Here is a 13,229-nt window from a genome sequence, read left to right on the forward strand (position 1 = left end):
CGTAGGCTCCACAAATGCAAACCCCATTGAGCGCAACGGGGCACCTCTGACCCTCCAGATGTAGCTGGACTCCAACACCCACCAGCCCCCCTCCAGTATGGCCAATGAACAGGGAAGACGGGAGTTGTAGTCTAGCAATACCTGGGTGGGCAAATTACTCCGTCCCTGGATTGTATAGCCTTAGTGCACTGCAAACTCCTGTGGTCTGCGGTGCTTTTCCTCCGCCTTGGGAATCTGGGTTTTGATAAGCGCCGCAGCAGAGGCGAAACCGATTTTTAAACTGGGTTATTGTGCCGTGACATCCCCCACCCCAATTCATCAGGGATCCTGGGGGTGTAGTAAGAAGCAGCGAGACTGAAACATCAGGAAATGAAGAAGGAAATGGTGAAGAGGAGAACAGCTGGCGGCGGGCAAATCAAGAGAAACAGCAAGCCGGCTGGGGGAAAAAATCCCCGCCAAAGCAGCGTTCATTTTCCGCTGAGAGCACAGGTAACGTTTGGGACTACATTACCCAAGCGCCTTTCTTCCAGCAAGCCCCGCCTATCTCTCTCTCTCCCCCCGCTTATTGGTGTTGGCCTTTGGCGTTCTGCCGGACGCGTCGTCCCGATTGGCGGAAAGAGCCTGCCACTCGGCGTTGCTACAGAGACGCGAGTCAAACCTGGGCGAAGGCGCTATGGCCCCAGTGGACAGCTGCAGCCTCGCGCCCTGCTCGGGTTCTTTCCTGGCGCTTGCAAAGGAGGGATCCGGAGTGGAAAGGTGAGCAGGGGCTGGGCGGGTGGACTGGAAGGCAGGCAGGCAGGCAGGCAGGCAGACATCCTCTAGGGGGAGGAGCAGAGCTGTGCATCCCCCCTTTGCAATGCTGTGGCTCGGGATGCACCCCCCTTCTCTCCGCTGATTAAGGTTTGGGGTAGGATAGCTCTACCTGCGTTAGCTCTTGTTCCTTGCTAAATTCCTCCTGGTTTTGCAGCACGCTGCAGGATGGGCTTAGCTTGCTTTTGATGTAACGATTGCAAAGCCATTCATTCATTTTTTATTTTTTATTTGCATGGGGGCGGCGGCACTGAAAGAATGCAACCGTGGTGCTCAACGTTTTAAATAAAACAGATCATTATTAACCCAGTGTTCAAAGCGAGGTCGTCATATTTTCTCTTCTAAGATTCCCGGATCAGGTATTTGGGATACCCGTTCTCTCTCTCTCTCTCTCTCTCTCTCTCTCTCTCTCTCTCCCGGCTTCCTTGCCCTCTCTCCTTCCCCTCCCCAGCAGAATAAGGGCTCAGCAAATTTGTGCATCGAGGTTGGTGGGGGAGAAGCAGAGCAACCCTACTGCACATAACAGAGGTATCTTAATACGGGTTAATTACCATCCCAGGCACCTGAGCATATTTCGTGGTGGGTTTTCCTTTCGTGGCTGGTGGTTTCTGAAAGTTCTTAGTGATTGATTAAAATGGAATAGAAGTGTGTTCTCAAGTACAGTAAGGGGGTGTGTTTTGTAGGCTGGTGAGCAAAGAGTCTCATTTGGAGTAGTTGTGAGTTGAGAACTCATGTGCCTGTGTGTTTCTTAACACTTCTTCTTCAGGGGTTAATTTTGCATATATCCTGGTGTGTGTGTGTGTCCTTATGAAAATGCCCCCCCAAAGTACCTGAGGAGGTGGGGCAGCCCCCACTTATCACTTCCCCAGGCAGTAACTTATCTTTCTCCATTTCCACAGTCACTGTGGAGTGAGATGGAGTGGGGTGAGGGAGCAAAACCAAAACCAAACCAAACAAACAAAATTGAAAAGCAGTTTATTGAACCATGATGCTAAAATGATCAATGAAAGCAAGACAGATAAGGTTGTCTGCAGGCTGAGTTGTGTAAGGTTCTGTTTACATGTCTTTTCTTGAAGGACCTCATTCCTTCTTCTCATATTCTCCAGATGGCTACAATTTTACTTCTTCAAGGTTTTGGTTAGTCCTCATCAAATGTGAGGTTTTGCAACTTGAGGCTTACCTGCAAAAAAGTCCCATGAATTGAAAAGGGGATTTCTTCTCAAGTATGTGTGTATTGGATTGCAGTCTTCACCTGCAATCCTACACACTATATACTTGAGAGTATAGGTGCACATCTGCAGTCTGCTTCCTCAATATTAGTCATATTAAAGTGAATTGAATTGCTTCAAACCCAGAACATGGTCCCCAGCTTTTCTTGGTTCAGAGTAATGCTAGCACACAAATTGTGAATGGCAGTTGCAAGTAATATTGCTGTATTCTCCTTAGCGAAAAGTTTAGTGTTGCAAATTAATATGCAACTATCAGTGCACAGTTATTGTGTTAAAATAACAGTGACGCAGAACTGTTGCATTCCTGTTGTTAGCGATATAAATGTAAATTCTTGGTATCTGTGAAAACTGCAAAACGTTAAAATAAACCCAATGCTTCTCTAATTCCCAGAGTAGCGGTTTTATTTCCTTGGCTAAATATGTATGATCACGGGTGGCTTATTGAGGGTTTTTTTTTTAATTCTGTGCTGTCTTTCATATAGCTCAGGACTTTATGAAAATGGCTATTTAAATTCTGGTCAAAATAAGTAGATCGGCTAGAACCTCCCAGGCATCTTACTAAGGAGACATTATTTCTCTGTGTGAGTTTGAATATTTCCTAAGGAGGTTTTTCTTTTTACATTTCATTTGTCCTAAAGAATCAAGAATCAGATTCTACATTTTTTTTAAGAGTGCATGGTGTTTTGCCTTTTGGAAACATACTGGCTTTCTGTAAAATGAATTCCTTGGCATTCTTACATGCTGAATCCACACAGGTGTGCACTTTGATCAGTTTTCAGCGTGTCTGTGGCACAGCTATTTGTCCCCAAGTTAATTTTTAGTGCTTCAAATCTCTCTCTTCCCTATGCCTCTCTCAAGACTGTCTGTCATAATCTCCCAACAATTGCACTCAGCAAGTAAGATATCATCTTGCAAAGTTTTTAGTGTATTTAATGTCCGTATGGTCTGTGCATATGTGTGTGTGTAGTCAAATGAGTAACCCAATTTGTTTCTCGCTCAATTGCAGCAGAGCTGTTTAAAGAAGCTTTCCACTCCAGTCAGTGCCTCAGAGGCAGAAGGTAAGGTGGCTGCTGTGTAATAATAACCTTTTCTTGGTGATTTACATTCTGCTAAAAATGATAAAGCTATTATTATTATTATTATTATTATTATTATTATTATTATTAATTAATGTGCAATAACCTTTTCTTGGTGATTTACATTCTGCTAAAAATGATAAAGCTATTATTATTATTATTATTATTTATTAATGTGCAAGCTTTGGACTCTGTTTGGTGAATGAAATGCCGACCAGGAACGTGCTGCTCCATTGCAGATGTAAATGCCTTTCATGAGCTGTCCTTGCCGTAGCATTCCTCTTGCTTAGCCACTGCAGTTTTAAGAGGACTGTAGATAATTTTTCAAGGTATTGAAACATTTAGCCGTGGCTTCCTCTGCCGTGGTTGTCACCTCTGCTTTGTGTCAATTGCAGATTCATTTCGTAAGGATGTCTCTATTTTCTGCTTTATCTGCACATTGATAGATCCTGCATGACCAGGCCAAGGGAGGCTTTGCTAGGAGATGACTGTGTTTGGAAACACACACACACACACACACACACACACACACGAAGGAGCTGAAATATAATCTGCTTTTTAGGGGGTCTGTTGGACTCCTTTTGATTAAAGGAAAATATGAGCTCGATCTGGAGATTTCTCCCCACTTCCCTGCACTCTGCTGTGTGTCGCTTTAGCAAATAGTTTCGCCAGCGCAAAAGGAACCGTAACATCCTGCTTGATAAGTTTGGCTTCCCTTTGCATGGATCAGTTTGGAACGGCTTTCTTTGGAATTCATGCATCTCTTCGCACCGGGGGCACCTCATGCCTGCCAAATACTTCCACTGCTTCTTTGCAAGCAGGGGCAGAACATTATCAAGTACCTAAAAATGGGCGAGGATGACCCAGCTCCACTGTGAGGAGAGCGGAACTGTGCTGAGAACTCCAGCCCCCCCTCAGCACACTTCAGCTTGAGCACACATACCCCCCCCCGTCCCCCACCGTCCACACATGTGCATGGCTCTTGACTTTCCCCCTCTCCATATTATCACAACAACTTTGTAAGGGACATTAGGGTGAGGGAAAGAGTGTGACTGGCCTCAGGTCACTAAGGGAGCTTCATGGGTGAGTTGGGACTTGATCCCTGGTCTCTCCCAGGTCCTAGTTAAATACATTGACCGCAACACCTTTCTGGCTCTTTCTGAATACCTCCATCACTCCCAACTGGGGGTGGGGGCAGAAGAAGAAGGTTCTCATGAGCCGTCTAGTAACCCCCACACTTTCAGTTAGACTGGATAATCTCTTAAGGTTGTGATATTTCCCCTCTCCTCTGCATATGGTTGACTCGGAAACCTAGAGATTTGAAATATTTTTGTTTTCCATCCTGGAAGAGTTCATAGTCCCTGCACAGGCACACACTTCTAGATCTGTATGCTTCGCGTTATTAATAAAAATATTGGCGTGTGCAAATGTCTGTGCAGTGACTTAGTATAACTCTCTCTAATTACAGATTTAATATACCCATCAAAAAAACAACAAAGAGTCTGGTGGCACCTTAAAGGCCAACAGACTTATTACAGCCGAAGCGTTTGCATTTCTTAGCCTTTTAGGTGCCATAAGACTCTTTGCAAGTTTTGCTGTGACAGACTAACACGGCTAACCCCTCTTGAACTTAAGCTTCCCATTTTACCCATGGGGAAACCGAGGCGAAGAGGGAGTAATTTTCTTTCTTTTTCTTCTCCTTCCAAAGGCCACCCAGGGAGTTAATGGCTGTTATGAAGTTGAACCCACATCTTCTGGACCAGGACCAACCCCTCCAGTTATCTCCTTCTGCCATCTATTTGTGTTAGCCATTTTGGCGTGCTGTTTTAATTTCGCAGATGTGAATAAGAGGGGTTTTCCCTTCCTTTATTTTTTGAAGGTTCATACACACACACAAGTATGTACTGTACTGTATATATGTGTGTATTATTATATACATATGCACATATATACATTTCAGCCTTTTAAATAGAATATTACAGATAGGTATGGAGACCTACAAATGCTGAAGTTGCATTATGGGAAGTGGTGGTCTGTTTGCCCTGCGAAAACCCAGGCTCCCCCCCCCCCGGGGTGCCAAGCGTGTGTCTAGACAGTGTGGCTGCACGTGGAGGCTCGTTTGATTGGAATGCTCCCTAGGCTGAAAATATTCCTTACACATAGAGTATTAGATGTTGGGGGAAGTCTATGCTAGGGCTCTTCTTCCATGATATTAACCTTGCAGTCCTGTACTCATCTCTTGGAGGTAACTGCCATTGAATTAAATGGGACTTACTCCTGAATGTATATGGCAGGTGTGGCAAACCTTTCAGCGTTTTAGATGTTCCTGAACTACAAAACCCATCAGCTCCAGGAAGCTTGGTCAATGGTCATGGATGATGGGAGTTGTAGTTCATCAACATCTGGAGGGCCAAAGGTTCCCTACATGCAATAATAGGGATGGGTGAACCTGTCAGTTTTGTTTTTTCTTAGTTCCTCAATTTAGTTCCACTCTCCACAGTTCCACATCTGTTGCAAAACTTTTTTTCAAGAGTCCTCGTGAAAATTTGTTAGCATCCTACTGAGAATGTCTCCCGTTACATGCCTTTTAATATGCAGTGTTCCCTAAAATGCACATTTTTGCAAAGCAATTTCCCCTAACATTATGCCTTTTTTTGGTATGTTATTTTCACAATTATATTCATTTCATGGACACTTTGCCCTTGTGCACTGCAAAATTAGAAGGGTGGATTTCACAGGATTGTCAATGTTTCTGTTCACTATTTGTTTCAAAAATGCAAACCTAGGTAGCTTGCTCTTGAAGTGTGAATTGAATCACATTTCTCCCCCATCTCTAAGTGCTGCTAACCCTAATATTTTTGTACGGAAAAGCTTTTTATTTTATTTATTCATTTTGGTGTCCATGTACTGCTTCCTCTCAGTGATTTCAAGGTAGATCAAAAAAAGATATAGAAACCAGGTCAGGTGAGCATAAACAACGTAAAGCAATGCAGATAAAGTAACAGTTAATAATCAGAGAATTTGAAGTATTTAAAATTAATTTTAAGAGGCTGTGGTCTTTGCCTAGCATTGGATAAAGGACTATGAAGTTGGCAATGGGGTGTTCTAGAATTCCTGGGCAGGATGTTCTGCAGCTGGGCCATAACTATCCAAAAAGTTGCCTCCCTTGTTGATGTCACCTGTGATGAAAGTGCTACATGTGGAAGAACATGGTCCCAAGACCTTAGCGTTTGAGTGTAAATGCATGCTCCACTTTTTAACCCAGAGATGCCTCAGGTGGCGAACCATAAGGTATAAAAGCAATCTCATTATAAGAAAATTAAAGAACAGTCAAAAACAGCCAATTGGAAAATAGTTTTGAGACAGACAGTGCCTATTGCAATATTAAGGAAATCAGCCAGCCAGACAAAACTAACAAACGCCTCCTGGAATATACAAGTCTTTAATCAGTAGCAAAGAACAAAGCCATTTGAGAGAGTTCCAGACAGATTTCCTTGGGTGTAACTGGTGAGAAGGCTTTCTCTCTTGTTCCATCAGCTGTATTTCTGAGGAAGGTGGGATCCTCAAAAGAGCTGCTTCAGCTGATCTGTAAGGACAAGCAGGCTCTTCTGGGAATTCCAAACTATTTAGGATAGCCTTCCCCAATCTCATGCAGTCCAGATGTTCTTGAACTCCAGCTCCCATCAACCACAGCCAGCAGGTCAGGGAAGATGTGAATCAGAGCTGAAGATATCTGGAGGACAGCGGCTTATCAGCACCACATTGAAATGAGCCTGGAAACAAAATGGCGGCCAGGATGACCAAATGACAAAGTAGCTACATATTCCATTGAACTAATACTGAGGGTAAAGGTAAAGGTACCCCTGCCCGTACGGGCCAGTCTTGCCAGACTCTAAGGTTGTGCGCTCATCTCACTCTAGAGGCCGGGAGCCAGCGCTGTCCGCAGACACTTCCGGGTCACGTGGCCAGCGTGACGAAGCTACTCTGGTGAGCCAGAGCTGCACACGGAAAAGCCGTTTACCTTCCCACTAGTAAGCAGTCCCTATTTATCTACTTGCACCCGGGGGTGCTTTCGAACTGCTAGGTTGGCAGGCGCTGGGACCGAGCAGCGGGAGCGCACCCCGCAGCGGGGATTCAAACCGCCGACCATGCGATCAGCAAGTCCTAGGCGCTGAGGTTTTACCCACAGCGCCACCCGCGTACTGAGGGTAGGTATGGGCAAATCTCGGTTAGTTTCAGTTTCTGTCAGTTTCTCATTTGTCCAATCATAAATTTAGTTATCCACATTCCTCTATCAGTTTGTGGCTATTAATTTAAAAGGTCCTCATGAAAATTTACCAGCCTTTTTGGTGCAAATTTATTCCAATATACACATTTATGTTTGTGATTTCACCCCCTAATATCCATATCTTTGTACAACAGTTTCTCCTAACATAATGCAATTTTGCATGTTGTTTTGACTCATACATATATACATTTAATGCATATTTTACCTCAATATATGCATTTTTGTACACATTACTTGACTGGAGAACTGCATTGCAAGATTCAGAGATGCCTGTGTTTTAGTTTGAGTATTGTAGTAATTAGCAAAGGTACCATTCTCAGCTTCTTGGCATCAACATGTGCTCAGAGGTACCCAGTTCTGTAACTCTCAGACTGCATCTGCCTGGCGGAGTCATCGTTTTGCACTAGTTGGCCTAGCTTAAGCCAGTGTAAAGTACACCAGATCCAAACTCCGTTCAGGAATGGAACCGCTGCTGGCTGAGCTGGCCTAAGCCTGGCAAAGGAATGAGCAGGTCAGGATGTAGTGGATCTCTGACTCAGACACCTGATTCCAGGCTCAGGTGGCATTAAGTCCCCAGCCCTGGCTCAGCTAAAGATACACTGGCATAACTTGCTCATCATGGCTCAGCTGGCTGAGCCAAAGCTAGCTGAGCTGAGGCCAGAGTAAAAGGGGTGTTCTGGAGGTATGGGACCAGTGAGACCCAGGGTGGGTGGTGGGTAGGGCTTAAGCGAGATCCTTAACTTGGTCATGTGACCTGGCAACCAGGCATAGGCCACTATTTTAAAGGCAGCGTCCCTGCTGCTGAATAAAGGTTGGAGCTGGTGTAACAGTACTTAAACCAGTTTGCTTTACGCCAGTTTCTTGTGCATAGGACACTTCCCTTGAAATAGCATTTGAGTTATACCACCCTTTTTGGAAGCTTACCTAGTGGCTGTTTCCAAACAAGTGGGAGCTGCAACAAAAGGCTGTAGTGTGGAATCTAGCCACACCACACTGTTTAATTCCCCATTTTCTATGTTTGAAAGAGGTGGAAGGGCTATAGCTCAGTGGAAGAGAGTCTGCTTTGCAAGCAGAACATCCCAGGTTCAATTCCTGGCACTTCCTGAAACTTGGAGAGCTGCTACCAGTCAGGGCAGACAATAGTGAGCTGGATGGAATGAAGGTCCTACTCAGTATAGGCAGCTTTCTATGTTTCCATTTTTCTGCAAACACAGTCAGAGTGCCATGGGCACTGAGCATGCTCAGCCCTCATTGGGCTGTTCTCCCCCATTTTTTAAAAAAACTTTTGCAAACTTCTCTGAAGCCTGCCTCTCTCTTGTACATGAGTAGTGCTGTTTTGCTATGTGAGTGACAGCACTCATTGCCCAAATGTTGGAACTAGAGGGAAGGATATAATCCTTTTCTCTGTATGTGGTTTTTTAATCCCCTAACAAAATCAGTAATATCCCAAAACAAACTGAATTACAGTACAGGGTGTCCTGACAAAATGGATGGTTTTTGTCTCTTTGGGTTTTGATGTGACTTGTAGTCCAACAACATCTGGAGGGTACCACACTGGCTATTTACCATACCTCAAGTATTTGCCTCTTTATATTTTTCTGTCTCCTATTCCCACTTCTGTCTGAATTTCCCCCACTTCTTTTTGGCAGTCCTTATGTGAATTATATATTTTGAGTCTCATAATTATTTGTTCTTTCTTTCATTACAAAAGAAAGAAAGAGAATAATGTTAAGACATTTACTTAGAAGCAGGTTGGACAAGAGAAGAGAGACGGTTTTCCTTTGCTTGGAAAGCAGCACAGAATTTTTTTTAAAGCTGGGTGAAAAGCAAAACCTGGCTGTCCTGCTTTGAATTAAATCAATATGCCGGTTGCTGAGTGATTGGTGTATCAGGCATGTTACCCTGAGAAGCAGGTGTAACAGCTCAGAACACTTTTTTCGTCCTCTGCAGCTTTCTCTACGCTTGGGAGTGTTTTCGTTGGCCTTTGATAAGTGCTTAAGCTTTGTCCTGGAGGTTGGAACGGTTCCACCAGTTTGTTCCGACAGGCAGAAAGTCCTTGCCCAAGACTGCCTCCCTTCGTTCCAATTGACGCCCTTGTTTGCTAAGGGCTGTCTCGAGTGCTTGTTACCCTCCGAGTAGACCCACTGAAATGGGTGATGTAGGCCTGTAAATTCTGATTGGCCTACTCTGCAAAAACTTAGTTGGCTGCAACCCAGAAGCTCCGTTGTACAGGTTAGATTCTGAGAAGCTGGCGTTTCATGGGAAATGCCCATTGGTGTCTCCTTTACCTTTGCAACTCTGCATGAATTTTGCACACCCATAGCGCCGCCTAGGAGAATTTGAAAAAAATTGAACTGAGAAGAGTGAAGGATTACGGAAAGTGTTTATGTTGGCGTGTGTGTGAGTGTGAAGGGGGTAAATGCAACAATAGGGAGCTTCCTTTTCAGCTGCTGTTCTGTTAGCATTATTTTACGGGATGCAATTCTTTTATAGTTGTTCTATTGATGATTTGCTAATGGTGTTATTTATTAATTATATTCATTTATATCCCACCTTTTCACCTGACTGGGACTCGAGGCAGCTCATGGAAATTAAGACAACATAGGTAAAAAGTTAAAAACACAGAAAAACAATCATTAATCTCAGATAGAATTAAAAACTACTAAAATACAGATGATGAAAACAAGAAAAACAGACAGCATTATTAAAGCTATTTCCTTTAAAAAGCAGTTAGCTCCCAAAGGCCTGTCAGAATAAAAAGTTCTTCACCTGCTGGCAGCAGGAGTACAAGGTGGGTGTCAGTCTAGCTTCTCTAAGAAGGGAGCTCCTCCAAACTCTGAGAGCAGCCATTTGTGCTGTAACTATCGTATTCTGTTGCTGTTGATGTTTGTAAACTGCTTTGGGATTCCCTTGGATACAGAGTGGCATAGAAATACAATCTATCAAATCTAAAGTTCTTGTTGGTTACCTTGTCTTCTTCATGCAAGGTAACATCGGTCATGATAAGAGGTGCCCTGGTTCATTGAAAAATACTCTTATCTTGCCAATCTCTGGGGCCCAGCTGTCCCTGATATTATTATTATTATGAAAGGATTTTTTAAAAAATAAAAAAAATACATAAATATTAATCTCATGTGTCTTGCTCTTCCTGCAAGAACCTCAGGGTGGTGTGTGTGTGATTCTGTTTTGACAAACTTGTAAGGTAGGTTAAGTGGAGAAGCAGGGACTGTCCCGAGATTGCGTCATGGCTGAGTGGGGATTTGAACCCAGTTCTCCCTGCTCTTGACATTCCAACCACTATCACACCTGGGTGCTGATGGAAAAAAATGATAGTTATTTGTTCTCACGTATTTTTATCCCATGTCTCTTTTGATCCACTCCATAATGCTGTGCTCCACTCACATTTTCATCAGCCTGACCGACCTCAGATGGTTCTGAGGATAAACGTGGGAGTTGCGGGGGGGGGGGGACAGGACAGGACACCCCTACCCTTTCAGGAAAGGTCAGGTATAGATGCAGTAAATAATAAACACTATAACCCCACGATGAATTTATTTCTCATTGTCCTCACAGTTTTGGGAATGACTGCCCTGTGCCACATGCGAATTTTGTGCCGTCTTCATATTCAGTATTGATTATCTTGCTTTTCTATGAGCATGAACCCTCTCTAGCAGAAGCGGAGAACCTTTGACCCTCCAGATGTTGCTGAATCACAGCTCCCTTCATCCCTGAGCAGTGGCCATGTGTGCTGGGCCTGATGGGAGTTGGAGTTCAACAGCATCTGGAGGACCATAGCTTCCCTGCCTTGGCTCTAGGATGCCTTTGATTAATAGCCTGGTATGTTTTGTGAGCAAAACAAAAAATCCTCTCCAAACCTATGATTAGCCACTGTGCTAACGGGCGTGGCAGGGGAAAAGAGGGCAGGCTAGCTGGTTCATGGCAGGCTTGGGAGCCTGATAGAAGGTTTTGAATATTTCCTGCCGATATCCCCCCCCCCCTCCTGATTCGGTTCATAAACTCTTAACGTTGTAGGGGAATAAAGTGGCTTTGGTTATACCCCACACCTGTGTTTTGCCTCTTTATTTCAGGTCTCCTGATGCAAAGGTGCAAATCAGGTGAAATTTGTGTTAAAATGTGAGAGAGTTTAAATAAATAGTTGTCGAATGTGGCAAACTGAATTTAAGATTAGAAACAGGAGAATTGGAAAGGAAGTGAGATTGACAGATTCACCCATCCCTACCTTTTGCCCTTTCCACCATTTTGTAAAAGGTCTGCTTGTGTCCACTCATTTGGCCTATAAATGTAGCTTTCTTTTCTTTCCTCCTTCTGTTTTTCAGGTGTAGTTTGCACGGCTTTCCTAAGGCACACATGGAAGTTGCTCACCAAATGAACAGAAGTGAAAGGCGGCATGGCACCACCACCATTTTTTTATTTTTTGAAGAAAGCTGAATCCTTGGCCACCCCATCTAGGGAACTCCTAGGTTGCTATAGTGAAGAGAATGTGAAAGCATCTTGCTTCTGACAGTAGCCCAACCGCCATCATTGGGAAGCCTGCAATCAGGACATTAAGGGAATTGTCCTGTCTGGTTGATGTCTGGAGCATCTAATACTGAGATATACTGCCTCTGAAACTGGAGGTTCCTTTTTCTTTATATATTTTTAACCTGCCCTTCCTCCCAAAGTAGCCCAGAGCGGTAAACACAAAAGTGATTAAACACAAAGAAAAAACATATTTAAAAAACCCTCAAAAGCATTAAAAACACACACACTAAAATGATCCATGTAGCTATTGATTGAACTATCTCCTATGCCACGGAATAATGCTTAGGACAACTTTCCTTTTGCAACCTGTTGGTGTCCTTACATTTTGGACTACAACTCCCATCAGCCCTGGCCAACATAATAATTAGGGATGTTGGCTTTTGTTGATTGCTATATATTGTCTGGTTTGGTATTTGTTTTGTTATGTTGTTAAAACCAATAAAGCATTAAAAATAATAATAATTAGGATGTTGGGAATTGTAGTCCAAATCATCTGGTGGATGTCAGGTTGGGGAACGGTGGCACAGGGAGAAAAGCACTATATGAAGAATGATTATCAGCTTTTCTCCTTAAATAAGCTAGCTTAGTGTTGTTTTGTTTTGCTGTTTCTAGAAATGTCCTATAGGTGACAGAACAGAGTAAAATAGCTTCTTCACTGTATCCAGAATAATAATTCTTTATTATATCTGATATAATATAAGTTTCCCCACAGGGATCTGGGTGGCCACAGTGAGAACTAAGGGGGCCAGAAGCCTGATCTCTCAATATGAGGCTTTAATTATGGTTTTAATTCTGTCTTTAATGTATTAGTTATAATGATACCTCACCATTCCCCTGAGGAGCTTAAGGTGGTGTGCATGAGTCTCTTCCTCCCCATCTTGTGCTTCACAACAAACCCGGGAGGTAGGTTAGGCCCAGAGACCTTGGCCCAATGAATCTTCATGGCCGAGTGGGGAATCGAACCCTGGTCTCTCAGGTCGTAGTCTAGCACTCTAGCTATTATAGCACCACACTGGATCTTGTTAGAGAAAAATTTTTAAAAAATGGCTTAGATTTTTCTGCCCAGGTTTGTTTGGGGAACTTCCAAATGAAAGCAGAACACAGAAGCCGCTGTTTTCCCTATCTGCGTCTACATCTAAAGTGCCGCCTTGATTACACTTTAGAGCACAATCCATCTTCAGAGGTGAATTTATAGAGAATCTTTATGAGGAAGAACAGCCATTGATTTGTTCTGAGCTTGCGGACGAAGCCAAGAGCCGACTCTTCGATTGGCTAAAATTTACT

The 13,229-nt window shown here is 43.6% G+C and overlaps 1 protein-coding gene across 4 annotated transcripts; it reads left to right on the forward strand.

Annotated features, from left to right (window-relative positions):
* Positions 1–12,979, forward strand: LOC114602194 (uncharacterized). 4 transcript variants are annotated; one of them, XR_013393625.1, is made up of 4 exons: positions 1–756; positions 3,046–3,097; positions 4,824–10,008; positions 11,741–12,979. XR_013393625.1 is itself a non-coding variant. In XM_077931547.1 (3 exons), the coding sequence occupies exons 1-3, from the start codon at positions 370–372 to the stop codon at positions 4,838–4,840; spliced, it is 456 nt and encodes a 151-aa protein (XP_077787673.1). In that variant the 5' UTR covers positions 1–369; the 3' UTR covers positions 4,841–12,979. The 4 variants fall into 4 exon arrangements, 2 of the variants coding, with proteins under 2 accessions (XP_077787673.1, XP_077787672.1); XM_077931547.1 differs by having other exon boundaries at positions 4,824–12,979; XM_077931546.1 differs by lacking the exon at positions 4,824–10,008.
* The last annotated feature ends 250 nt before the right edge of the window (positions 12,980–13,229 follow it).

Source organism: Podarcis muralis, chromosome 7, assembly GCF_964188315.1.
Source record: "Podarcis muralis chromosome 7, rPodMur119.hap1.1, whole genome shotgun sequence".
Classification (NCBI taxonomy): Eukaryota; Metazoa; Chordata; class Lepidosauria; order Squamata; family Lacertidae; genus Podarcis; species Podarcis muralis.

Coding starts and splice junctions, on each gene's coding strand:
- LOC114602194 (XM_077931546.1), top strand. CDS start 370: ATGAAGAAGGAAATGGTGAAGAGGAGAACAGCTGGCGGCGGGCAAATC. Junction 757..3,045: donor GAGGGATCCGGAGTGGAAAG/GTGAGCAGGGGC, acceptor GCTCAATTGCAG/CAGAGCTGTTTAAAGAAGCT. Junction 3,098..11,740: donor CAGTGCCTCAGAGGCAGAAG/GTAAGGTGGCTG, acceptor TCTGTTTTTCAG/GTGTAGTTTGCACGGCTTTC.